The sequence below is a fragment of the Meleagris gallopavo genome, chromosome 14, assembly GCF_905368555.1.
Source record: "Meleagris gallopavo chromosome 14, MGAL_WU_HG_1.1, whole genome shotgun sequence".
Lineage (NCBI taxonomy): Eukaryota > Metazoa > Chordata > Aves > Galliformes > Phasianidae > Meleagris > Meleagris gallopavo.
This window is the reverse complement of record NC_139417.1, coordinates 10,823,359-10,849,738: the sequence shown is the minus strand read 5'-3', so window position 1 is coordinate 10,849,738 and position 26,380 is coordinate 10,823,359. Positions and strand designations below refer to the sequence as shown.

The 26,380-nt window shown below is 42.2% G+C and overlaps 1 protein-coding gene across 2 annotated transcripts in view; it reads right to left on the bottom strand.

The window, feature by feature from the left end:
• The window catches only part of SLC6A6 (solute carrier family 6 member 6), a 55,742-nt gene that overhangs the window by 17,225 nt on the left and 12,137 nt on the right, over positions 1-26,380 (bottom strand). For both annotated transcript variants that reach the window (XM_085236193.1, XM_085236192.1), the window contains 7 exons: positions 16,073-16,312; positions 15,292-15,426; positions 12,854-13,088; positions 7,400-7,532; positions 4,282-4,416; positions 2,260-2,363; positions 2,022-2,146 (listed from right to left, as the gene is read on the bottom strand). In XM_085236193.1, the coding sequence (XP_085092319.1) occupies positions 2,022-2,146; positions 2,260-2,363; positions 4,282-4,416; positions 7,400-7,532; positions 12,854-13,088; positions 15,292-15,426; positions 16,073-16,312 (1,107 nt within the window). The remainder of the gene's footprint in view (positions 1-2,021; positions 2,147-2,259; positions 2,364-4,281; positions 4,417-7,399; positions 7,533-12,853; positions 13,089-15,291; positions 15,427-16,072; positions 16,313-26,380) is intronic.

Below are 26,380 nucleotides of genomic sequence, written 5' to 3'. Positions count from 1 at the left end.
CTAGAGCCAAATGGCTGCGCCTCTGCTCACCTTTTTTTCTGACCCAAGGGAGTGGTTCTGACCTTGTGTCATGAGAAATCAAAAAAGAAAAGGCCCAAAAAAGAGGCTGAACCACCTGCTGAATGTCTCTGCTCTGAGAAGTCAGCCGCAGCTCCTGGATGGGGCTTCCTCCATGGCCTGGGACACTTGTCCCAGCGGGACTAACTGGTCTGCAGCAGTTCCACACCAGACCTCTGCTGAGGAAGGCACCAAAGAAGGCCATAGGAAGTGGTTTGGATGATTTCAGTAATGCTTACTATCATGCAAAAATGTGGCTTACTATTTAGCCAAAGTTCAGCCAGAGATGATGGACAACTCACTGAACTGCTGAGGTGGTTGCAATGCCTGGCCACCAGCAACTAGGATTGAACTGAAACGAACTAGAAAACCTTAAGGAATAAATAGAAAAATAATCAAGAAACCAAGAGCAAAGCCAATCAGTGCCCTTATTGTCTGAGCTATAAAAATGGGATTATCATACCATTATCTTTGAAAAATACTAGGTAGACACTAAGTTTAACATTAAAAAAGAATTAGTTAATAATGCAGTGCTGCTACAAAATTGTTTAATTCTTAAAAATGCCAAGCAACAGGAACATTGCTGCCTGTTTGTCAGAGATTTAATTAATCAAAATTAGCATAAGTATTAACCAGAAAAAAAAAAAAAACCACAACCATTTCAAAATGCTACTCTTGGAACTGATCCATCTAGATCTTAAAAAAGAAATAATAAAATATGCTGTTTATGATTCATTCAATAAGATTATTCCCTTGCTTCCTGTTTTCAAACAAAGCAATCAACTCGGGATCAAAATAAGCACTGTGGCCAAAAGCGTTAACTAATTGCACTTGCAAGAGGTTCACCAACTGCAGCCACCCAAGAAATCCAGTGGTGCCACCAATGTCATTAGTTTTTCATTAGCTTTTGTCAACTGAGATATTTTTTCTTAAAGACTTAACTCCTGGAGTCATATGATTAGGAGATATATTGAATTTTTCTTCATAAGAGCATGCTTCCAGAGAAAAGCTTTCAAATACTATGCAGGAGAATTAAAATTGAAAGAAAAAAAAAAGAATGAGAAAGAAATGGCAAAGGTGCACTCAAATGACATTACTGTTATTTGAATCCGATTAGCTTTAAGATTGCATCACAGCTGTTCATTATATTTGAGTTGTAATTCCCATCTAACCTGCCTGCGCTGTGTGCAAGTAGATTGCTACGCCTGTCCTCCCAGACAAGACGTGCGTGGGGAAAAAACATCATCTGTCACAAATGTCACAAGCTGTGAGGATTTAGCCTCCTTCAGCTGCACGTGCGTGGCTGAACATTAATGGGGAGAACACTTCTGAAATAATGGAAGAATAAAAGTGTACATCCAGTTTCAGAAAGAACTTCTCACAGTTCTATCAACCTCATCCTGGAGCTACTGAGGGCAAGTGCAGGACTGTGACAGCTAGAGTTCCTGTGGATGGCATGTTCCACAGAACGCAGGAGAAGGAGGCTCTCCCATTTCTCTGCCTTTCAGTGAGACTCAGGAATATATGCATGTATGTCCCTTCCAAAGGCCAAGGTAATACTCCCACCGCTGTGAGCAAGCAAAAGCAAGCTATGAAAAATGCATCAGTACTGGCTATTTGCATTTGAATGAAAACAAAGGTAGTCTGAAAAGAAGGATGGAATACATTTTTGAGTCAATGAACATTTTGGACCCTAGATAATGGCGTGGTACCTCTCATCTCAACTCAAACGGATTAGAACATTCTAGGAAATATATTCACTGCTCTGCTAATCAAGAGAGTAATTAATACAACCCCACTGACCATCACTGCCCTCGATGAAAGCCCAAATCAACAGTGTGCTGGAGATTATGGGAAATCTTGTTCTGTTTTTATTGCTTAGATGTTAGCTGATTGAGTCTGCAGAACTTTGCTCACACGCTAGGCGGCAGTGCCCACCACCACTGCCACCAATACCATCGTACCTGACTCTGCCACATCAGCAATGTTCACCCCTTGCTCTTGTGCCATGAAGCCCAGGACGGAAAAAATTGCGAAGCCAGACACAAAACTGGTACCACTGTTCAGGCATCCCAGCAGCAAACAGTCCCTAAGTCACACATATGTCATGGAGCAAGTTAATTAAAAAAAAATTAACCCATTGTCCCTACTTTATTTACATCATTTAGCTAAAACACTAAACCCCCTTAGATGGAAACTTGCCTATAGCAGTTGTATTTGTACTTGTTGTAGCTCCCCAGGGAAGTCATTGCTCCTAAGCAGATTGCATATGAGAAGAAGATTTGTGTCCCTGCATCTATCCAGACCTAAAGGGAAAGACAGAAAGACTGTTACTAACAGCACTGCTGCATTGCAACCCTCAGCACAAACACACAGTTCAAACTATACAATATCAACAAAATAATTGATTCCAATGAGGGTGATAGCTATGGGATCAGGGAGGGTGGGGAAGAGAACATCACATTTGCAAACTTGGCTTTTGAAGGAAAAAGAATTGTTAGCATCACAGCCCACAAGAACATCAACTCTTCAACAGTTCCAATATTCCCTCCCCAGAGAGGCTTAATATTTCTGGTCTCTTAGTCATCCAGCTGATCCTTCCTGTTGGTGCCACAATAACTGTGCTTCAGAGCAATAGGAAATGCAGAAGTATTTATAAAACTGCTCATTTCTGTTTTAAGTCATTTCAATTAGAATCAGCTGACAGTGACTAAACTGAGGATGTGAAAAGCTTGAGAAACACTTTATTTTACTTTGTTTATTTTCTTAATTTTCTAGCTGTTTTTGTAACTGTTTAAATGCAAGATAAAAAGCTACAGGGGTGGGGGAAAAACAAGCAAAGTACAATGCACTGCATAAGATGCGTATCTGACCTCGGTCTCATGATTCTTTCTTCTGATTATACTTTAAAAACATATACAGAATTAAATAACATTACAATATCAACTAGCTTAATAAAGACATAGAAAGACATCAAAACGCATCCACTGAATTACATCTGTTCACTTCTTTCTGCAAATGCAAGCCTGCCAGCATCAGTAGAAACCACCAAAGAAATGGAATAAGTGAGAATCAAGACTGTAACCATTATTTTCTCCCTCCCACCACTGCTTTCCAGAACCCGCCTGACTGTTGGTATCTCCTTGGAGATGACGCTTGTGCTAGACTGAGGGAGGGGACCTGCCAGCTCACACAAATCTCTTTTACATTATCAGCTAATAGTCTGGGTTTAGGGCTAATAGTAGATCATAAAAATGATGGAATCCCATAAAAGACGATGCATTCATAAAATATAATGTCTCCTATAAACAAGGTATCTTACATAGAGGGCACGACTAGAGAATGGAACAAATGTCCACAGTGTTTCTTTCAGTTACACTTTTCCTACTTCAGATATTTACCTACCATTGGAGTTTTATTTTAACCAAATACTCAGTAGAAAGAAATAGCAAGGAAAGACATTATTCTATCTCACTGTGATAATCACTTCATTATTTTAAAGATTCCTAGTTTTCTATTTTTGGTTAGGGACAAGTGTATTGCTTTGTTTTTAGTTTTGGGTTGTTTGTTTTGTTTTGTTTTGTTTGCATTTCTCACATGATTCCTATAGGCTGCTGTGCTGAAATGTCTCCATACTTGCCCTTTGTGAGCACAAACTCTACCCTCATAGCCTACAAAAAGGGAGTAAGTCTAGCTGCCACTCACCAAGGCAAACTATCTTTTCTGCCCCTCAGAAAGCATTTTTCTCCACCTTATCGTATTACTTCATTCATGTGTTTCCCAATCTCCTCCTTCAGAGCAGTAAGTACTAAGGTGACACTGGTACTCACAGTTGCTGTTTGTTGCTCCATCTGTGAAGCTCACGTTTCTCTCCTTTGAAACTAGACTATGCTCATTAAAAAAATGCATCTCCCTTACCTTACCAACAAGAAAGCTGAGATTGTAAAACAGGAGAGAATTTACAGCCTCAGAGTCCTTTGACACAAAAAGAAAAATACACATGCACACACACACATACATACATATGGAAAGATGCATTAACACATATAGCAAGTGACCTTCTCAAGCAGATCTCTGGAAAATACAACCCAGCATTAATGTTCATGTTATATTTGGACCTCAAAAGACTGTGGAAAAAATCTATTGCTATTACATCACCACCATCACCCTCCACCATCCTCTTTGTGCAGGAAATCATCCCGCTCCCCACTCCTGGTTCCATACCTGTGGGTCAGCTAACCGTGAGATATCAGGATAAAGATAAAACTTGATGCCTTCTGCAGCTCCAGGCAGGGTCACACCACGGATGAGCAGAACAAGGAGCATGATGAATGGGAACGTGGCAGTGATGTACACTACCTGGGAATACAAAGAAATCATACAGTTAGTCTGTGGCACTTGATACTACAGCTCCAACAACAGGAGTTCAATACAGGGACCATTTCTGGTTTTCTTCAGCTGCGTGGCTCTGCTGCTAACCCTGTTTGCTGTGCGGCCTCGCCACCACTCCTACAGGCAATTTCAAGGAGCACTTTATTTGGATGAAGATAATTTGGTCCATGCTGCATCTCCCTTCCCTTCAACTTGAAGGCATTAAACCCTTCTTCAGATTGGCATCAGCCTCAACTGTGGAAATTTCCAGTCCCATAACTTTTTTTTGCCCTTGCTGCTTACTCAGCAACACCATTATTGTAAACTGAGATTCCATTCACCCAGTTTTGAGAATATCTTCATTATCTTTAACTTCCATTCCTACTCTATTTAAATAACAGCCTGCTTCTTTTCTTCGTTATCTTTCTGTTCATTTGATGAAAGAGCCCTTTGCTTTAATCTCCAGCATGAGGGTTAATTTAGCATGCATTTGGACTGTTCTATCTTTAGACCCACACGTTATGACCTCTAACATCTTGTTTTCTTTGCTCATCAGTGTTTTCTCTCATTTTTCGTATAACTGCTGTGTTATAGTGAAGAATCACTACAGTCCATGAAGGGTCTTTTTTCACAGTCAGATGATCCCCCCAGGTAATTGCAGTTTGCTGACTTGATTTAAAACATATTTTTGTTTTCAAGAATTTGTTTAGCTACAGCAAAGCTCCTGGGATGCACCATTTTTCTTTTTAAGTGTGTCCTCTGAGAGTAACCAGGAGAACTCAAAGCCTCCATGGCCATAGTAATTCATGGTGACAGACTGGTTTTGTAAAACGAAAGGAAACCTTTTCACACAGGCCTTTTTAAAATCCTTCTTTTGAAATCTGTGTATTTGCCCCTGACAAATAATATGCCTTACACATTAGCCCACTTCCACCAAAGCTGATGGATAATAGGTGGTTTTCTTTGCTTTCTGATTTTTTAATGTGATTCAAACCTATGATAAATTAAAGTTTTCTTACCAGAAAAACATCCCCATATGTATTCACAAGAGCTGAACACACAGCACTTACAAAGTGGCCTTTGCCCTCCAGGTAAGGATTCTCTTGTAACACTGAAGGAATTTTAGAGATCAAACACAACTATTATTTTTCCCCATAATTTAGTGTTTATTTGTCCAACATGCTACTACAGGATTTAAATTATTTCCCCCTACTCTCCAAAGAGCCATTAACACACTGGAACCCAGGGAAGTGCTATAAACAGTGATCTGCTAAAGTAAACTAGACTTCTCAAATAATTCAAGTGCTCCATTAGAGTTTACGGTTTACTTTTGTTTGACCCCAAAGTTAATGGAGTCAGCCAGAGACTTTCCAATGGCTTTGCTGGGCTTTGGCTCCACACCCCCATGAGCTCAGGCACTGTGGAAAGGAGGCAGTGAATTCCTACTGCCAACTTTGTCTTAGAAGACGAAAATTTTGCTGGGTTTACTCGAGGTAAAACCTGCCAATAGCTCATTTTAACAGACCTGTTTTCAACCTGTTAAATTCACAGGGATGTGAAATAATGTGCCATAGGGAACTTGGAAAATCCCTCAGAGCTATCTTAACCTTTACCAAGCAGAAACCAGGTTCACAAAAGTACTGCAGCAACGTGTGCTTCCATTCTGCTGCTATGAGAAGTTTATTGTGCTCTCCTTTACTGTTAAATTTACACCATCATCTCATTGGGTCACATCAATCAGCAGGAACAGAGAAGCAAACATTTTTGTCAACATGTACTTTAGAGGTGTGGACAGAACTGGCAGGAATCCAGAACAAGGCACCAGCATGATTTTAATGAGGCTCTGTGATAAAGTCACAGAAAGCAACACAGAAACGACAGTAAAACAAGCAGTTTAGTCAACAGTGGAACTAATAAGGACCAGTTTTGTAGAGAATTTTGTCTCCCTGTTGATTCTGCAACACAAAAGGAGATAAAACTGCTAAATAACGTGTTTTCTGCAGTTGAGGAGCTCACATTTGCTCTCTGCTCTCAACTTCCCTAAGCTCTAACAAAAGATGAGTTCATGCTCTAGCTTCTTCTCAGCTGGGACACAAAGAGAGTCGCTCCCTTCCATCCAGCTGACTAGAAACGTGTGGGGCTTCATATCCTGAGACCTCCCTATCTCTGTTAATTAACCCAAAAAACTGACTCAACCAACAGGCTTGAAAGTTAGGAGAGAGACATGGCTTCAACAGCATTTTCTCTGGGAACTAGGATTAAAAGCACTACTGTATGCAAGGGGATAACATCATGCTTCAAATTGTTTAGTGATTGGCCAAGAATGCTATAATTTGTTTCTTGCACTGGAGTAAGATGAGGTGCAGGGATGATGTAACTGTTATCCTTTAGAGAAAAACATGACTCCAAAGAGCACATAGTAAGCCTAAATCAAAAGAATATCCAGGATCTCTGTTAAGGACAGTGCCTGTAAACAAGCACCTAAGTTTAGTCTTCTCTGTCTACACAGAGCTCTTAAGTAAGCAAGCGGCATTTCAAAAATGCTATGCATCCAGCATTTTCCACTGGCTTAAAACATCCCTACCACAGCTATGTTAACATCCACCCCATTACACTGAGAATGAACTTGGCTGGTGCAAGAGCACGGGCAGAGAGTGCAGAGCTCTGTGCATCATAAGCCTAAGACTCTCCAAGCTCATTACGTGCATCAGTAGGATGCTTGTCCTCAGAGAAGCAAACCATGCCAGTATCTGCTTCTTGATGCCAATCCAGGAACAGCTACTTGACTCACAGGCATTTTGGGCACCGGCAATAGCTTTCCAGTGGCAGCTGAATCCAAATCCCTGCTTTATTCGGTGCAAAAATACAACTATTTGCAAAGAAATTATGAGCATAATTAAGAAGAACATTACTTTGTATCCCTGCCGCCTACTAACTACAGTGATTATAAAAAGGGTGAACGAGCACTTACTTTCCCAGTGGATTTGACTCCTTTCCAAATGCAGAAGAAGCATATCACCCAGACGAGAAGGAGACACAGTGCCAGATCCCACTTGATAATACCAATATCTTCAATCCCTGAGGACAAGCTCAGTACATTGCGCCTGAGTGTATGAAAGGAAACAAAACAAGAGAAAGATGCATGAGCAGAGTGATATTGAGTCTTGTTGTGATGTCTGTAAGTACAGGACGGTGCTTGGGGCAGCACATGCATGGGCAGCTCTCAGCCTTCTGCCTGCTAATTCAGAACAGCTTAAGCGAACAAAACTAAGCTCTGCATGCCTAGATCTCCCCTAGCTTTGTGGCACTCTTTTGTTTAATACGTTGTGCAGCATTTCATTTTAAGCTCTTTTAGCAGACCACAGTTACCTCAGTATGAGGTAAGAAACTATTCTGAAATCAGCGTGGCTTTTGCATTTGCTGTCTTGAAGGTGTAAGATAAACTCACCCCAGCACTGCCTACCTCCTAGCTCCATATTTCTTACTATCCTACACCCATTTTCTTCTTCCCATTCCCCCCATGGCCCTGCACACAAGCACTGTCTTGCCTGCACTCAGTGACCACGTCCATACCCTGAACTAGCACAAACTATTTGCTGAACTGTATTCTGTCACTTAGGTTAATAAATAAAAAGAGATTCCTGTTTTCAGATGGGTCTTAAGGATTAGGGCCAGGGCCAGTTTTTTCCTTGAATTAATTAAACATTTTTGTTTGTATGTTTCAACTAGAAAGGAAATAATAATGAATGAAGTCACTGATGGAAAATTTGCAATTAAGTTTTTGGAAAAAAACCTGAACTGACCAGCTTAATAGGACTCAAACCTTCATCCATCTGTTTTTGTGACTCTGTTTGCCAAATTCACTCGGATTACCTGTGTGAATGTGTTCTCACATCAAACACTTTATTCTCCCTGAACGTGTGTGCATTTTGCTATGGGAAAGGACTAATGGCACCAGACAGGGTAAGTCTGCCCTAATCAGCACAGCTATTCAACAGTTAGAAAAACCCCTTAGTAGAGAATGTCTGGCATAGAGTTGCAGTCCTAGTTCACCTGACACTAAAGAAATCAAGGTAAACTCACTGTGAATACACAAAAGAAGAAGTCACATTTATAAGACAAATTTCTGCTGCAACCTCTCATGGCTTTTTAAGAAATAGATGCCAATTTTCCAATTTATGGGCAGTTCATACTAAAATGTAAAAGGCAGCCTATAGAAATAGCTCTCAGGAAGCAATGAATAAATGACTGCAAACACATTTTGGGATAAGGATACCTATAAATGCATTCAGCTAAGACTTCATTGCTTTTTATTAGGGGAACTAGAAGTGAATGGCTGTATCACCCAGAATACGTCCCAGCAGCCCTGTCCAGGTCTCCTGAAAGGTACCCCACGGGTCACTGAGAGCCAGTTATGTCACTTCTCTGTGGCCTGGCAGCAAGCACACAAAGTGATGTGCTGCCTTTCTCTATCTTGAATTCTCTAGTCTCACAAAAGCTCAATACGTTAAGGAATCCACTCAGAATTACCAGTGAGGTCTCAGAGTTAAAACTGTTTCATGAAACCTAAACCAACATTTTTTGCAGAAAAAGCACACAACCTGGATTTGCAATGTCCTGAAAATTCAACTTCAGGAAGCAGCAGGAGCCAGGCTATGCCAATAGCTCTTGAGTTTTGTTACACAACCCACTGCTGCCTAGACTGAGCCATGCTCACTCACCCCACTCATTCAACTCACTTCATACTATGTATTCATGAAGTTGTTGCTAACTATAATTTATAATCATGATGCTGTCATTAACTGTCTTTAATATTATATCAGTGGGGCAACAGGCTGGGGCCGAGTTCTTTGCAACCATGAATCCCTGAACTTTGTTCATACTCTTGAATCTTCTAGTGAAGTGTAGCATGGAAATCTAAAAGGAGCAGCAACTGGCTTTAGGACATAAACAAAAACAAAACAAGGAGAGTTATGCAATCCTTGAAGGATATTCCAGCTCATTAATTAAGTGAATGCAGCCAGAACTTACATACGAGGAAAGGCGAAGCACCCTGACAGACATGAATAGCTAACACTGAAGCAGTATGTACCAGAAAGCTATTGCAAGGGAGAACATGAAGCAACTGTTAAAATTCTCCATTTACCCCCAAAGGCAGAGACAGCTGCCCTCGATTTACCTCGTTTTTTGTGTTGCTCCCCTCAAGATTACATGCCATTAGCATGTGATGGTCTTTCTTGGGATTTGGACGAATAAAGTCTGCTGATTACCCAATATTTATAAACACTTGGCCAGCACCAGACAATCAGAGGTTTTGTTCAACCATAATTACCCCATAACAATTATCCTTTATGCATTAATGTGTGTGTAAGCCTTTAAGGTTTGGGGCTTTAGAATAAAATCTTCAGAAATAAGACCTGAAGCATGTGATACCAAGAGGTAAGTCCCTGATACAAAGCCAGATTTGCTTAACCCCCTTTTATTGCTGCTCAAGCAAGCATGTGATTTGTACAGAACATTAATTCAAATGAACTGAAATGTCAGGCTGTACTGTATGTCCAGCCAGGCTGAGAAGGACACATGTTCTTCAACATGAAGAGGTTAATGCATCAGTGTGGTCAATTATATCTCTGCAGCGTTAGCCTTACAAAGCAGGAGTGATGAGGACACTACATAAATCTCCCACAATAAAAACAGCATTGGGTTTCAGAAACCAAATACTCAAACCCCTAAATTAAATTGGAATTAATTGTGCCACAAAGCAGATGGATATCTTCAGTTAAAAGCTATTTATTGACCTGTCCTTTCAATGCGGGCAGCTGGCTGGCTGGTAGCTGGCATTGTCTATGATGGCAAAGTAGTCATAAAGTTCTTGAGATTATTTTTAATTTCAGAACCATAAAGTATAGTAGTATGGCCTTGTAAAATCTACGTTACTTTAATGACAGCAGTGCTGAATGATCTCTCTCTGTCCTTACTTGAAGACACCAATAGTTGTTTATGCAGAGAGAACAGCTATTTTTAATACTTCTGTAAGAGCAATGAGTCCCGAAGGCAGCTCGATCTGTTAAGGACAGTTTGCTCGTGATGAAACTCTGAGCTATGGACAGTATGTCTGTATTATTAGTAGTATGGAGCCAAATCCCTTCCTGGCACAACTCCAGTGAGGAGTTTAGTTCATGGTGTTTAAAACCGCTATTTGAGGACAAAAGTTAAAGTGACTGCAAAGTACATGGGAAGCTGCCTGCACAAGGACTGGTTGCTGAACAACCTTTGCTCTACTGTGCTAAAGAAATGTGGGGGCACAAACCTATTTGTCTGGGGAAGGTGAAAGGAAAAGGAAAGCTCTGTGAGAACCGAGAATTTCCTCTCCAGCTTTGGGCACCCCCACTCTGACTACATGCAGTAGGCAGTGCCTACAGGAGGATTTGGCTCAGCTTGCAGAGTTTTGAGGGCAAAAACTTGATTTATTATAGAGGGAACTTAACTAAAAGCTCCACATCCATGGGGACATAATTCTCGCAGCCCACAAGCAGGCTGCCCTGCCACTTTGTACCTGCTGTAGGGTTACCCATGGTGTCTGATGTCCCCCAGAGTTTTGGATCCCAGTGAAGGGGCCCACCAGCTCTCCACATATTCTTTACACACTGCTGCTCTCCTGCCTTTGAGTTTGTTTCCCATCTTAACTTGCACTGCCTCCTACTACTGTTCCACCTTGCTGGCTTCTTCAACCTTTTATCATGCTTTTTCTTTTACCACTCACATTCCCACTCCAAGCCCTACTCCCTCTTCTTCATGGGATCAGTCACCTTCTCAGTTTCCTAAAGAAGACATACCAGCTGGGGCCTCATGGAGACAAGCTAGTTGCTGAGTCTGTGCATTACAGAAACAAAAGCTCCTGGGACAGGAGGACAACTCTGTGGCCCCATCAGGAAGCTCCTAAGGTCATGAATGGTACAAGAGAATCAGTGAGCAAACTTACTGCACAAAATTAAGATGAACACACTGCTCCTAAAATCCTGGGAGAGCAACTGTATGTCATGGCAATACGTGCTTATTGCCAAGGCCTTGAGACCTTTGAACATCCCACAAAAACAGCTGTTACTTGGATTCAAGACCCTGAGTACCAGAGTGGGAGAGTACAAAGGAATAAGCATTGCTTCCTCTTCTCCTATAACTTGCTTTCAAGTTTCCCAAAATACCCAAAGATGCCATTTACCAAATCTTTCCTTACTTTCTCCTCCACTCACAAGGGAGGAAACACCTGGGAAAGTATCAGTCACTCAGCAAGGAAAGGCAGTACTTGTGGCATGGGGAAAACAGCTGCTCTCTCAGCCTGCACCCCATCCCTCACACTGATCTCCAGTTTATTTTGACAAACTGCTCATCAAGACCTGCTCTGCACTTTGTACTTTGGCTCTTGCATTACAAATTTTAGCACAGCTCGTAATACTATTTTTTGTAAACCTAATGCATGCCAGACACATTTGGCATGAACATAATTCCCACTGGAGGTATTGGCTGAAGCTTCCTTTTAAAAATAGAGAAGTAGGTACAAGTTCATCAGGGAACCAAACAGAATTTAAACATGTTGAAAGATAAGCTGGATCAGAAACTTATTCTACTGCTAATCGATTATCACATCAAGCCAAGGAAAAAGAATGATTTTCTTCCCAAGCTATATATAGATCCTTTGGATTTAAGTTTCCCTACAGGTGTCTTCCTCTGCTGCTATGTTTTGACAACTGTATAAACACTCAGAGATTTGAGGTCATGCCTGCTCAGAAATAAGTTATGCAATATAATTTTAAACTTGAAAAATAACAGAGAAATGGAAATAAGAAGCTTAAGCCTGACAAAATCCAAGCATCATATAGAACAGAACTCCTCAAGGATTGCAGAAGAAAATGATGGAACAAAGATGACCAGAGAAACCTACAATACAGGACAACACCTCTGTCAGTTTTACTGATGATGTCATGCCTTGCATCTTTGTCAAAGTGATATGCATTATAGTTTCATGAAGTGCACTGCAGATGACAACAGCAAGGGAAGAGGCAACCACAGAAGTGGTGATTTGTCACTGCTTCTGTTTTAAATCCCTGCCGCCAGGATATCTGAAGTGACTTGTTTCTATTCTCTTGCTGAATTTGGAGAAGCCCAGAGAAGAAATGAACAGAATTTCCTCCAAACTCGAAATTGCACTGGCCTGCTAGGGCTCCCCATACTCTCTAGGCGGAGTGTGGTTATACATCTAACAACTTCCTCCACTACTCCCAGACTTACCGGTTTGTCAAATGAGTGATATCCAGAGCCATTCTCTTCTCCTATCTAGCACTCCCCATTAAACTTCTGCAAAATCTCAGGCATGACCCTTGACATCCCCCACAGCATCCCAAAGGTGCCATGAAGATGGAGTACTTACTCCCAGAACTCTGTGACAGGAGAGGTGAAGTTAGTGGCATTCAGTGATATCCAGAGGGTTTTGTTCTTCCTGAGAGTGTCTTCCACGCAGGTCGGCGTGTTCCACTTCTGGTGGCAGTGTGCCCACGGCAGGACGCTCTGGAACGACTGGAACAGGTAGTAGAGTCCCCAGGCCAGGATCACAATGTAGTACACGTTCAGAAGGGACACAATCACTATGGAAGCATAACCAATTCCTGGTGAGAGGGGAAGAGAAAGGAAATAGGCACAAATGTGATATGTGGTCTTGTTAGGGTGCCTTGTGAGGTCAAGGACCTGCTGCTACTGCAGTTCCTGCTGCATTGTGGACTTGTACCCATCTCTCCCACATTGCTGTTGGAAAGTGAACTCACACATAAGCACTGCCACTGTCTTTGATTTCTACTGGCACTCAGGGCTGAGCTTCAAGCTATGGCTTGCTGAGATTGAAGAGGAAGAGATGCAGGTAATCTACCCAATTTTACAGTAACTCGGCTGTTTCAGGCCTTATTACAAGAAAGTTAAAGCATCACACTTCATTTATTTGAGAGCTACACAATCTCACATCTTGGCCATGCGTTCAGGCACTACTCACTCTTATTAACTGGCTCAGCTCTGTATACATGCAAAAAAAGACAACTCTTGAACGAGTTAAAAAGGAAAATTCCAGAGTTATCGAAGTGAAAGCTGCTGTTTCTGCCCCAATTTCACTTGTGCAAAAGAAGCACGATATTTGTAGCTGTTATGGTTAATTAGATCAATGTTTAACTTTGCTATCAATATTTGACGATAAAAAATGTTCCCTGTTTGTTTTTAAAAGCAGGGTCACAGGCAGATAAGGCAGAGTGCTATACAACTTAGGGAGGTGGTGGAATGCTGTTCCGGTGGAGGCTTTAATTAAATACCACAACTGTTCTCCTGAAGCTGCTATCTCTTACCTTAGCAGTTAAGCCCTGCTGGCAGATCCATACTACATGTTAAGTCAGAAGCAATCACTATTTTTGTAAATACAAAATGAAAGGACTCTGAGAAGCCTCATTTTCTGAAAATCTTTCAGTATATAGACTATACTATAGTATATAGCATATTAACCTCCAGGAGTGAGGTTTGGCACTTATGAATGACAGGGAAAAAAAAGATTTCATTTACAAAAACTTAGAGCAGACTCCCAAAAGAGGATGAAAGGCCAACGAGGGTCCCTTTAACAACATCCCAGTGGCTATCAGAACACCTGGGTATCTGCCTCATGTTTGTAGTTTCAAACCTTATTGTAACAGCAGTCACTACCAGCAGAGATCATCTTTATGCGAGGTGAAAGCAATCAGAGCAAGTGCTATTTATTCCAAACAGCTTCACTTCATTCAGGATATACAGCTAGCCATGTTTCTAGAGCAACAGTTTCTTGTTATGGATGCCTAGGAGATTGCTATTTAAGCTAGGAACATTCATTCTTCCTCCTTTAGAGAAAAGGTTTCATGGAAGTGGGAGGAGGAGGAGGAAGAAGAAGAAAATGGAGCTAAAGCAGCACTGTACATCGAGCTCAGTAGCATTCTGAGTATTAGGTGGAGTGTAAGCCCCACAGAAAGTCCTCCCTGATGCATGGAGTGATGTAAGGGCTGGGGGATGTCTGTAACAGCAGCAGTGGCAGAGCTAGAGACGTGTCAGTGAGAAATGCCTGTTCTTTTGGAATGTAGTTGGGAAGAGTGCCCCACTACTTAATGCAATTATTCCTCATAATTGTACCTGTGTTGTTAGGCTGCAGAGGGGAATCTGCATATAAGGCAGCACCCTCAGTAATTCTGCTAACCTGCCCTTTGTTTTTCATTCTACTTAACTTTCAGAGCAGCGTTCATATAATTCCTGCGAGCACTGAATGATTCTTCACTTGCCAGCAAAAGCCCTTGAATAACAGAAGACGATTGTTTGCCAGGACAACCTCAGTTTGAGTCTTATGAGTCCTGTCTCTGAATCCTGCACAAAATGCCATGCAGGTTTTGGTGTTATCAGTAAGAGACGAATGACGCCACTGATAAGCTCTCACACGACCAAAGCATTCTGACTTCCAGACCAGAATAATATTTTGAATATGTTTTTGCAAAAGGGCATGTAAAAGGCGCTGGCTTTCCAAAACAACACGTTGTCTGATACCGGTGAATAAAACGTACAGTTGCCTTTTTGAGGCAAAATATGCAATCTGTTTCTCGCTTATTGACAGTTGTGCCAGTTAACAAGATGACTGCATCAAAATCAATACAACACTTTGTCCTTCAGACTCTCTGACTTCTACCTTTCCAGGAACGAACATCGTATCTTCAATTACTAGAGCAAATAGCTGAATGAATGGACACAAGGGGAACTGCATTGCTCTTTCTGATTTACAGAGGTGTCTTCAAGCAGTAAGGGACAATCAGAGGTACTAACCAGTGAAAATAGGGCAGATCTTTTCCCAGCACGTAATTCCACCTTCAGAGGTATACTGTCCTAGCACCACCTCCAGGAAGAAAACGGGAAGACCTCCCCCAAACAGGAAAATGAAATAAGGAATAAGAAATGCACCTGTGGAGAAAATATAATAGCATAAAATGGAGATATAGTGAGTGACTACACAGAATAGTACAAAAATTATTAACAGACATATATAAACAAAGAAACATATTTGATACTTTAATGTCAAATATCAACAATTTTAATTCAGAGGTATTTTTGCTCATACTCATATACTGCAAGTGCAATCGGTGGATGCAAATGGAAGGGCACTGTCTTACCTTCTTAAGAAGAAAATCTGCAATAACAATGGGGTTAGGCACACAACAATTTCACGTGACTCAGAATGCTCTTACTCTGAAATCCAACAGAAACCATTGTTTGATGTTCAGTCTGATTATTAACATTGAGTCACTTTCCTAGCTTGTGTAACTCTATTTGCACTGTATAAGAGAATACGAGTCTATGATAATAGCGTATCAGAGTCAGACTCAATAGCAGCAGAACAAAAGAGTACAAAAGATTCAGCACTACGGAACTCAAATTGCTGTTGGTTTTCCATAAGTTTTAACAATATCTATTAAGTAATAAAACAAAGACTGGTGAAAAAGGCAGAAAACAGATGCTGAATGACTCTTTCTAAAAATAGGAAGAAGGCACTGAAAAGAGCAAGTGTGAGGCAGAGAGACTGATTCATGAGCAGGAAACAAATACTCACCTCCGCCATTTTTGTAGCAGAGATACGGGAACCGCCAGACATTGCCTAAGCCAATAAATCCCCCAGCCACGGACAGCAGAAAGTCAATCTTGCTCGCCCACTTCTCCCTCTGGGGCGGCTTTCCTTCTGCCTCATCCTCAGGCCGCGTCCCCGGGCTCTTGCCGGGGGAAGGTTTGAGGATGTCCTTGTGGAAATCTTTCAAGCACTGAAGCTTTTCCTTTGTTGCCATGTTTCTGCTTTCTACATAGAAAAAAACAAATACACTGGGTTCATTAAAAAGTCTTGACAGGTAGGGCTGTCTAATGCTGCAAGAGCTGTTTACTCAAACTCGGTTCCACAAAAAAACGGTGTTATTTATCAAACTGAGGTATGGAAATACATACACCTGCTGCCTTCACTGACCAAGACAAATAAACAAACCATCATGGAACTCTGTGGCCACCTCCTTGCTGTCCTTGCAATGCAGGGGACGGCGAAGGCTTGACACCGCTGCCTACCTGCTGGCCACAGACAACAGTGCAGCAAAGTTGCACAGCAAATGGCTGCACTGAGCCTTGACTGCACTACAGATTCTGTCTGCAATACAGGCAAATGTCTCAAGCTGCTTCCATGTCCATAATAAGGTACAAATCACTGCATTTGATTCCTGCTCGAAAAAGTGAAATACAGCAGAACAGTACCTCTCACATTTTCAGATAAAACCTCTATTTCTCAATAACACGAACCATCCAGCATCATTTACTGCCTGCAATTTCTTTTCCCTGTAGTGCTGTAAAGCTTTCAGAAAACTCTACATTCATAAAAACTGGAATGGAAAGTCATTTGTCCCAATCAGCCTGCAGGAACTGAACAAACCTTTGCAGTTTATTCCATTTTCATAACTGTGCTGTTTTCCCTCAACATCAATAAATGGACAAAAATAAACCTCTAGATTCAATTATCACACCTATGCAGCAACTGAACAATTTGCCAAAAATGATGGCTTCTTAGTTAATTAAAAATCCATTGGCATGAGTCACCTGATGCAAAACTCAAACCATATTAAATAGTTGCTTACTTTATGATTTACATATTTAATTTGTAAAAGACAAAAGTCAGAGGTTGCGTAAATAATAACAGCTAGAATTATTATATCTAACAAGTGTCTCTTTACACAGATTGTCTAATGAAAATAATTTAGGAATAGCTTGTAGTTTGTATGTTAAACCTGAACTCAGGCATACAAGGCCAATTCATTCCTCATTATAACTCAAGTGACTTCAGCTGGATTCAACCAGCTATTTTTGCATAGTATTTTGATGCTGAAAAGCACGTGAAATTTTCACCAGATCCAGACAAGCCAGCAAGTTTATACCAGACCACAACCATTCCCTGCTTGTACATGTCATTACAGGTGCAGTCATAAAAAATCATGCTTCAGATTATCCCAGTTGATAGCTGCAAGCCTCCTACCTGCCTGCTGGTTTTGATCTCTAACCTGATTTAGCTTGTAGCAGTGACCTGAAACCTGTGCTGACATTAGCTCTGCAGGAAGTTTTTAATCCGAACATGATTCTGAGATAGATATGCATCACTGCACCCGTAAATCTTTCCATGCACCGCGGAAAGATTCAGAAGGCTAACATTTCAGCACCACAGCAGCTCCACGTTCACCCACTGATAGATCTGTGGGCTTCGCAAAGCGCTTATTGCGACAGCAGTTGCCTATCAGGCCATGATCTAAAAAGGAACTTTAATCTCCCCAGTGCTAATCATTATGACTTTCTATTGTTTTTAAAACGGGCCACTGCTGACTGCAGTTACAGGCAACTGTAATGCCTCTTAGTTAACAGCAGAGAGAGCTCACAGGAGGAGAAAGTTACCAACAGAGTGGTGGATCTCCATCACGCACAGTGGGTATGGGGCCGGACCCTGGGTCCTCTCCGACAACTCCTATTGACTCCTGTTAGAGACAATGTATGGGGGGTGAAGAAGTGCAGTGACTGAATGCAAATGGTAAAGCCAGCTCTGCATGAGCCTTCAGGCACCTGGTTGCTTTGGGGAATTATCTCACAGGTAACTCATGCTTCCATTATTGGGCAAGGTCCAGCCAAGAGAGATCCACACCAGCCTACACCTCCCTGGGACACTGGCACCTCACTGCCAGCCGCAGACAGGCTTGACCTGGCAGCATCCCCTGCAGTCATCACTTGTGGGAGAAATCAAAAAGGAGGCGTACACACTTCCCTTCAAGGAGGCACTGATAAGGTGATTGATGTTGCCCCCAATGGAACATCAAGCTGGCATGGAGAAAATCTAATTTCACTTCCTTTTGCTGCCTGTGCTGCTCAAATCCGTAGACCTTTCAAATCCAAAGACCTTTCATCTGGCAGGAGAATGTCGCAACCATCAGGCGACAGACTATTCAGGGCTGAGGAAAGGAGGCTGTATGAGCTCTCACAGAAGCTGTTCTTCACAGGGGTTACTGAAACATCCATCAGCAGAGGAAGAAAGTGTGCAAAAGAACACAACTCACACCTAGTGCTTAGGACACTCTTTAGTTTGTCAGAATTTGTTGGTGAGCTGCCGGGATAGCCATAAACCTGCTTAACGGAGCAAAGAGACACATACATTTATAGATTCCTGCAGGATTAAGGTTTGAAATTGGAGCTTAACTGCTCCCCATGGGGACTGATACTGGAAATATCCTGAAACAGGGCACTGGGCACGTTGAGAACCTGCATGTCAGAAAACAAGGGGAACTACAGATATTAGCCATCTCTAAGATGAAAAACTGTGCTTGGGCTGCAATTTTTTGCAATCAACTTTTATCCTGCAATAGAGAGTTCTTTACTTACTTTTTGCCAGCTCTAATCCTCCTCACTGCATTTCTCAGCCTGTAACCCTAACTCTCCCTGGGATAAGCTGATTCGTCATAATTACCTGCACACCACGTGTGAAAAGATGCTTTCTCAGATGCCTGCTTTGTAACTGCATGGGACTGCATTTTAAGAAGAGATTTGTAATTTGTCTTAAAACACCTCAGATTAATGGATACGCTCATAAACGTAATTACTGACTGTAAATTTTGTATCAGCCTTAGCTAGAGGGTGAAGACAGAAGTGATCCCTCTCTTAGCATGCAAACGGCAAATTCTGGAACCCATGTCTGCTTTTGGGGTGGCTGTTTCACCTGATGCCAAAAGACCACCACAGTTTTGTTGCAAGTCACGAGCTTTGGCTAGTGGGCCATAGTACAGTAGTGATCTAGCATCTGCACAAAATTAGCAACAGCCCAGCTTTGCTGTGTATCTCTTATCTAGTCTTGCTAAAACCCAATTGTGTTTCGAGGGCCAGCAGCTGTGGCTGGCAGGCACGTACTGCCGACCGGTACCATAGGAATTGACGATAAGCAGCCACCTGGGACTGCAGTCCCAGCCCATGTCATGTTCAAGGGATGTCGGATTTATCCCCCTCTGCTGCCAACCATTGGTGTCCACCCAGCCATTCCCAATTACAGGAACTGTCTACAAAGGCTGCAAGGGTGGGGGGTACAGGCGATTCTCCTTGGCGAAGAAAAGCCAAGAAAATAAAGTTTGTTTAGTGAAAGGCATTGTCTTTTTCCTTAATGGGGTTGGAGTTTCATTTCCTTTAGCTATGTCCCACTGGGTGAGGTTAAAATGGCTCTTAAGGGAAACAGTCTGACAGAGATGCTGAAACAATATGTTGTCACCGCCCAGGTCAGAACCAGAGAATAATAGGTTATTTTTACTGTATCACTTAGTGGGGATGGTATCCGAGATCTAAGTCCATCTGATCCCCCAAGGAAATATTTTGTAAGAAAATGCTCTTACAACCACACAGTCCAAAAGGAGCGATCCAAGTCGGAGGCACATGTCTGCCTTCTGGAGACACGCGTCTGCTTCCAAGAGACACAGCTGCCTGTGAGAGTACCCCCTCCAGGAAGCTTTGGATGGCCCCAGGAAGCTCTGTCTGATCTGATGAACTTAATAGGGATAAATAAACAGCAGCAGTCAGGCCTGTCCATTGCAGTGTGCTGCTGGGCTGAGGGCAGCCCAACAGCCAGAGCCTGACCCAACAGCACGGGGAGCCAGGCCCAGAGTCTGCCCTCACGTACACTGATACAAATTCTAATTAACTGAGGATAAAGTTATTGATTAGCAAATCGATGCTGGTAAAATGTGGAAAAACAGAACAAGGGAGCAAGCATGGCCTCGTTGCACATCTCAAACATCTATTCCCTTCACAGCCAGGAGCACCTCAGGGGCTTCTCGGGAGAATCACCCATCTGCCCTGTGTGCCTGGGGCAAGGATTTCCTCACGGGAAACACCCCTGTGACAAGCCCAGCTCTCCTGCTGACCTCCATGGCAGTCCCTGAAAATACTATGAGATTATCCATAAGGAGAGAGCTTTCACAGCTAACTTGACCTGGGTCATCTGCTGTGATACAGCTATCGTATCTTTGCACGTACAGCCTGTGCCTCAGATAACCCATACCCTTTAAAAAACACTGGCATTGAAACGTAATCCTTCGTAACATGCAAAAAATGAGGGGTAGTGGAAGGGGGAGGCTGGGCAGGGGCCTCATGGTTAGCAATGCACATGGAGGAAGGCCACCACGACCTGTTGGTTGTCAGAATGACACAACTCACATTACTGCTGAACCATCAACTTTTTTGGATAGACAACCCCCAGATCACACATCTGAAAATACACTGTTCGATTTCTGCTCTGGGATTACAGTAATGATCCCCTCCAAGCTTCTTACAGCCAGAGACAGGAGACCGACGTAGGGTAACACCTCCCAGGAGGAGCCCCAAGGACAAACTTATCACGGAGCTTACCTCACTCAATAATCCTTACAAATCAAGTCTTCAAACAAGTGGTTTTCCAAGCTCCGATGGATACACAGAAATCAAAGTCTGCCTGTACACACAGATAGGCATTTGTAAATATTTGTGCGTGCTAAAAATGCATCTCTTGTCTTGTATCTGAAGATCATAAACCACAGCAAAGGAGCTACTGCTTTTTCGGTAACTGCATATAAACTCTGAATAGGGATCGGATATACTCAATTTGTGACTAGAATCATAACTGAATATTTGTTTTATAGCTCTTTCTTCCATTAGAAAACTAAAAGCAAAGTACATACTCAGAGTAGCTCTGACCTTAATGGGAATTCTGCCTGAGGAATGACTGCATGTCTGTACGGCTGATTTTGGGACTATTTTTGCAGTGTGATGCACTACTTTTGCTTTCAAGGACCCTCTTCCACCAAGTTCAGCCCGTGCAGACTGTGTACCTTGAGCTTCTCAATCCTCTCTCCTTCTTTTCTATCTCAATGGTTTTTGAAAAACATCTATTTATCACATTATAATTAATTTTTCTAACCCTACTTAAACTCATTACCTCTTTGGATATCATCATTTCTTGAATTTTTCTACCAATTTTTTCTTTCATATCTTGGAAATCAACATAACGTTCCCTTAAAAACAGAGCTTTCCTGCACCTGCTGGTCAGTATCTTTCTTTGAGTTCCGTATTTATACTCTCATTTACTTCAGAACCAGCTGCCCTGATCGCTGGATCAGAGGAGTTGCTCTTTGAATAAGCATCTTCAAACTCTTGCTGAGAGCTAGGGAAAAGCTGGTATTGAATTCAACAGTAGTAGGACCAGGTCCGAATAAAACCGCATTTATTATGTTTGGCTCATTTCCTAGGATTACTTGGAACTTTGAAAGCTGTAGATTTTGATGCTGACAGCTCTCCCCCCCCAAGGAGCACTGCGGTTAAGTCAATCAATACGTGACTAAAATAAACAGCCCCTTGATCAAACTTACGGCCTTAGTGCAAGTCTTCCTGATCTGCAAAAGAAAAAGCTTGCATGTTTGGCAGCCCTGGAGGCCACACTGGTCTAAAAAGCACCTGACTTCATTTATTGTCCTTAACTCATATCCAAGTTCCTTCATCGAACAAAATATCTATGCCTTCTGAGAAATGATATCCTTTCCTTTAGTGCACACACTAGCAGCGCCTCAACTCCCTCTCACTCAATCTCTTTGTCTTTAATGGACTCCTCTCTTCCTGGTTGTTTTTCCCTAGGTAAGCATATTTATTTAATCACCTATCAATTCATCTTTCCTCTTTCTCAGTTTTCCCTCCAGCTTTCGCCATCTCCCTTCTCATTTATTCATCTTTCCTTTTTCTATCACTACCACACATTTTTTGGTTTTCTAAGGTTGACTGGAAAGTCTGCCACTGAAAATGTTCCAGGAGGAAAACGCACTCCTTCATAAAGCTGAAGTCTATTCTGAAAGGAAAGCCCAAGGCTTAATGCAATTTCTTTTTCATCAGTAGTGATTTGGACAAGGGATATCTTTTTTCCCCACATACTCTTTTTCTCTGTGATGTTTCTATTCAGGTTCTTCAAATACTTCAAATAGGTACTTATTTACAGCTCAGAGCTGTTGTAAAATTTGGAATCTTTACTAGGATTTTCAGCAGAAAATTTGTCATCATGTAATGCTCTAGATACTCATTTTGCTATACTTTCTTTACATGAAAGAATAAAAAGTTACAATCAACCCAGGGATATACCCAATGGGAGAAAACTAAAATCTCCCTTCCTGTTGTGTGGGGCGGAAAGAAGGAGAGTGAAGACCCACTGAGATCAAACCCCAACGGGTTCCAGTGGGAACATGATCCAGTCCCTGCACACTGTGACTGAGGCAGAGGTGATGTTGCCCAGCCTCAGAGAGATGGAAACCAGAAGCTGCAGTTCTCCTGTGTCCCAAAACCCAGGCATTCCACACCAGAGAGCTGCTTTCCTCCTGTTCTCTCCACCCCTCGAAGAAGAAAGCCCAAGACCAAATCACAGAAAGGAACATGGAGGAGCCTATGAATGTAAGGGTCGGCAGAAGGAGGGAGAACGAATGGAAAGTGCTCATCCCTGGCACCCTGCACTGGTCAATACGTGTGGGAAAATATCCAGCGATCGCTTGGTTTTGTTCACGTGAAGCCAACTGCTGACCTAATTTAATGCCCCCGATGCACCAGCAAGCAGGCTCCTGGCTGTCAGGAGGATGGAAAGCTGCACCAGCTCCCTGCTGCTTCCCTCTGAGCTCTCTGCTGTACCAGCTCTCCTGTTGTCAAAGTGAAAAAACATTAATTCTCTGCGTGATACCAGCTCTCAAAGCCTTAATCTTTAAGAGAAGGATCTTAACAAAACACAGGAGTGTATCCAAGTGTATCCAAGGTGATGGCTTTGCAGGCAGGATGGGCATTGTAAAAACGGCTCAATGAGCTCTGCGCATCTTCATCTTTTCAACCACCTTGCATCCTGCAGTTACTCAACTTTCAACTAAAGCAACAAGTATTTCTGTGCCTTATTCTTGATTCAAAAGCTCTGTTGCTTGGAGGATTGCAATTCTCAAGTAAGTCTTGGTGTTAATTAAACAAGTTCTACTGCCACTAATAAACCACACAAAAAACTATGAAGACATGTCTCTCATCCTGCTATAAAAAAAGAAAAAATCTGAAAGCACACAAAGCTTATGAACTTGAATAGTCAGTGTTGTGTGCTGTGCCTATTGAATTTTTTCTATGTGATTAATAACGTATTGATTGTACGTGACACATCTGCAAGGCACTTACAATGCATGTTAATGTCTGAGAGCCATCTCCGTGCCTCAACAGCAGAGCAGTGCCCCAGTGCATGGAGGAGAAACAATAAAGTATCCATTCAAGGAAGAAAATGAACAGTTCAATGTATGAATTCATTATTTCATTATTCTGGGGAATAAATCGTTCCATTCTCACCTGTTTTTGTTGTTGTTGTTGTTGTTGTTTTGGTTTGGTGGGTTTTTTTTGTTTTTTTTTTTTTCTTCCAACTACTTCTAAATTTAGCCTTAATTTACTGACTAGTAAAAGTGCTGGTGGTCAGATTTTTCTTAACTGAAGATTGCTGCTCCCTAAATAGGGAGGAAAGGGGTATGTGTAAAAGAACACATTTTTGGAAAAATGAGTTCACTTTCCCATACATACTAAAGGCTTTGATCTGCTCACAGATCCTCTGTCTTATCTGCACAGGACACCTCAATACAAAGACCAGGTTGTGTTCTCATTGTTTCTATTCATTCATCTTAATTCAATAACAGCCAAGGATAGATCTCTAAGCCCACCTGTGGCAGCTGCTTAAGCAGGTCCCGCAGCCCTTTCTTCTCACAACCTATATCCCAGCAGGAGATGTCTGTGTGGGCTGAGGTGGGGCAGCAGCCCTTACCGCCATAACCGAGGGACTGCAGTGCCTGAGATGAGCATCACCATGCAGGGGCTTCAGCCATATGACACTTCCTAATCACCCTGAGGTTTAATATACTGTTGTTGTTTGCTTCCCCTCCAGAAAAATAAATGGAACAGAAACTTGAAACACATGAAGTTTCGCAGCGGAAATGAATCTGAGGCTACTGATATGGTGGGGCAAAACAGAGAGCAGGGGATTTCTGCTGAGGATACACTAAAAGGAGAAGTGACAGCACTGATGAACGAGCTCAGAGAGAGAACTCAATTTTGAAAAACAGATCTATTAACAAGCATAAAAAGAAAGAAAAAAAAAAAAAAGGAAAAATAAAGCTGTGCAGACACTGTGCTGTTTGCTTGCTTTGTGCAGCTGGTGCCAGGTGCTTGCCTGCAAGGCTGGACACTGGCACAGTTTGTGCAAACCCAGCCCAGCCTTGGCACAGCTTCCAGCTGCAGCCCCTGCACGTAGGGCACGTCAGAAGCGGGGCCACTGTTTCCTACAGGCGTCTTGGTGGACACGATCTGATTTTTGATCACTCCTCATCTATTCTTTGAAGTAAGTACTTCTGTATCAACTGCTAAACCAGCACGCTTTGAAACACCATGAGGTTTGGGCTGATGTCCAATAGGGGTGTACTTTCAGTTCTGTTTAGCCATGGACAATCTTTAACATCAGTTCAGAGAGCTGCGTTCGTTTTTACGTCAAGAGATATGAAAAGCAGACAGCACCCGAACAAATATTCCACTTCTCCAGGGAAAAGAACTTACAAACCACTTCTGCATACCACGGGTTGCAAAGTGCCAAGCCCACACCAAGCACAAACAACGCCCTGATCCCACACAGCTCTGGGACAACAGCTCTACTGAACTCACACTGGCACTGCTGCCTCTGCAGGGAATTTCCTATGAGCAAAGCTGACTCAATGTGCCACAAGTACTGCAGCACAACCACTGTCACTCCCGTGACAGGTGCTTGCTTTTCTGCTGGCTTTTGCAGGTAAGCATCCAAAAACAGAGCATGACAATATACAAACAACCTGAGCAGTTTTCTCCAGCTCTTATCTTTTCAGAGCCAGCTGATGGCTTTCATTGCATGTTGCTTTTATAGTCCCAACTTGACTACTGTAAACCTACCCTACTCCTGTTTACCAGCTCAGACACAGTTCATAAAGCTGAACCACTAAGGACGAATGCTTTCTTAGTGCAATTTCACATCAGCAAAGATGCTTACAACAAACGTGGCACATTAACCTTTAGTATCCAAAGCCGTTTTCATCACGACAACAACTGTTTTTCATGACTTTCTTTCATGTGCAAAAGAGCTATAAATAGACAGGTGGGAAACTGTTTGCAGTTCCACCATAAATGATGTGTGCGTGGCAAACAGCTGAGAGAGCCATATAAACTCTCCGTATGTAAACTGACAGTAGAAAGCAGGAGGACATCCTCCAGTTCACTTTTCTGGATTTTTGTGCTAGGTAAGTTTAGGAGGAGCAGAAAGCCAGGTGATTCAGTCACATTCTTTATGCAAATATTGTTGTGGGAACTGCAATCTGTTGTCTGTGTACTGTGGGAGGAATGGAGGAGGGTCCTCAATTCTACTGATCAAGTGTGATTTGTTACGCTGCTGGATGCCTCTCCGTGGCACAAGGCCCTTTTGCACACTGGAAAGAGCAACCCACTACATCAGTTAAGGAGGATTCATAATAGAGAGAATCTTGCTGATTAAAAATAAAAAATAAATAAATCACATTATCCAGGTAGGTTGTATGGGAAGAGCAACTATAAAACTATTCCCATATTTCTTTTTTCTTTTCTTTTTTTTTTTTTTTAAAGCAACTGCAGGTCTCTCACATATTGTAGGTAAGATCTAGTTCATTGCTGCTAGGGAGAACAGCGCTCCTCTGAGAAAGGGCACCTTTTGCTTGCATATGGATTGACACATGGAAACCTGCTGTCCTGTGGAGCTCACCAACAGCTCTCTGCACACCACAAGCTCTGTGGCAGACAG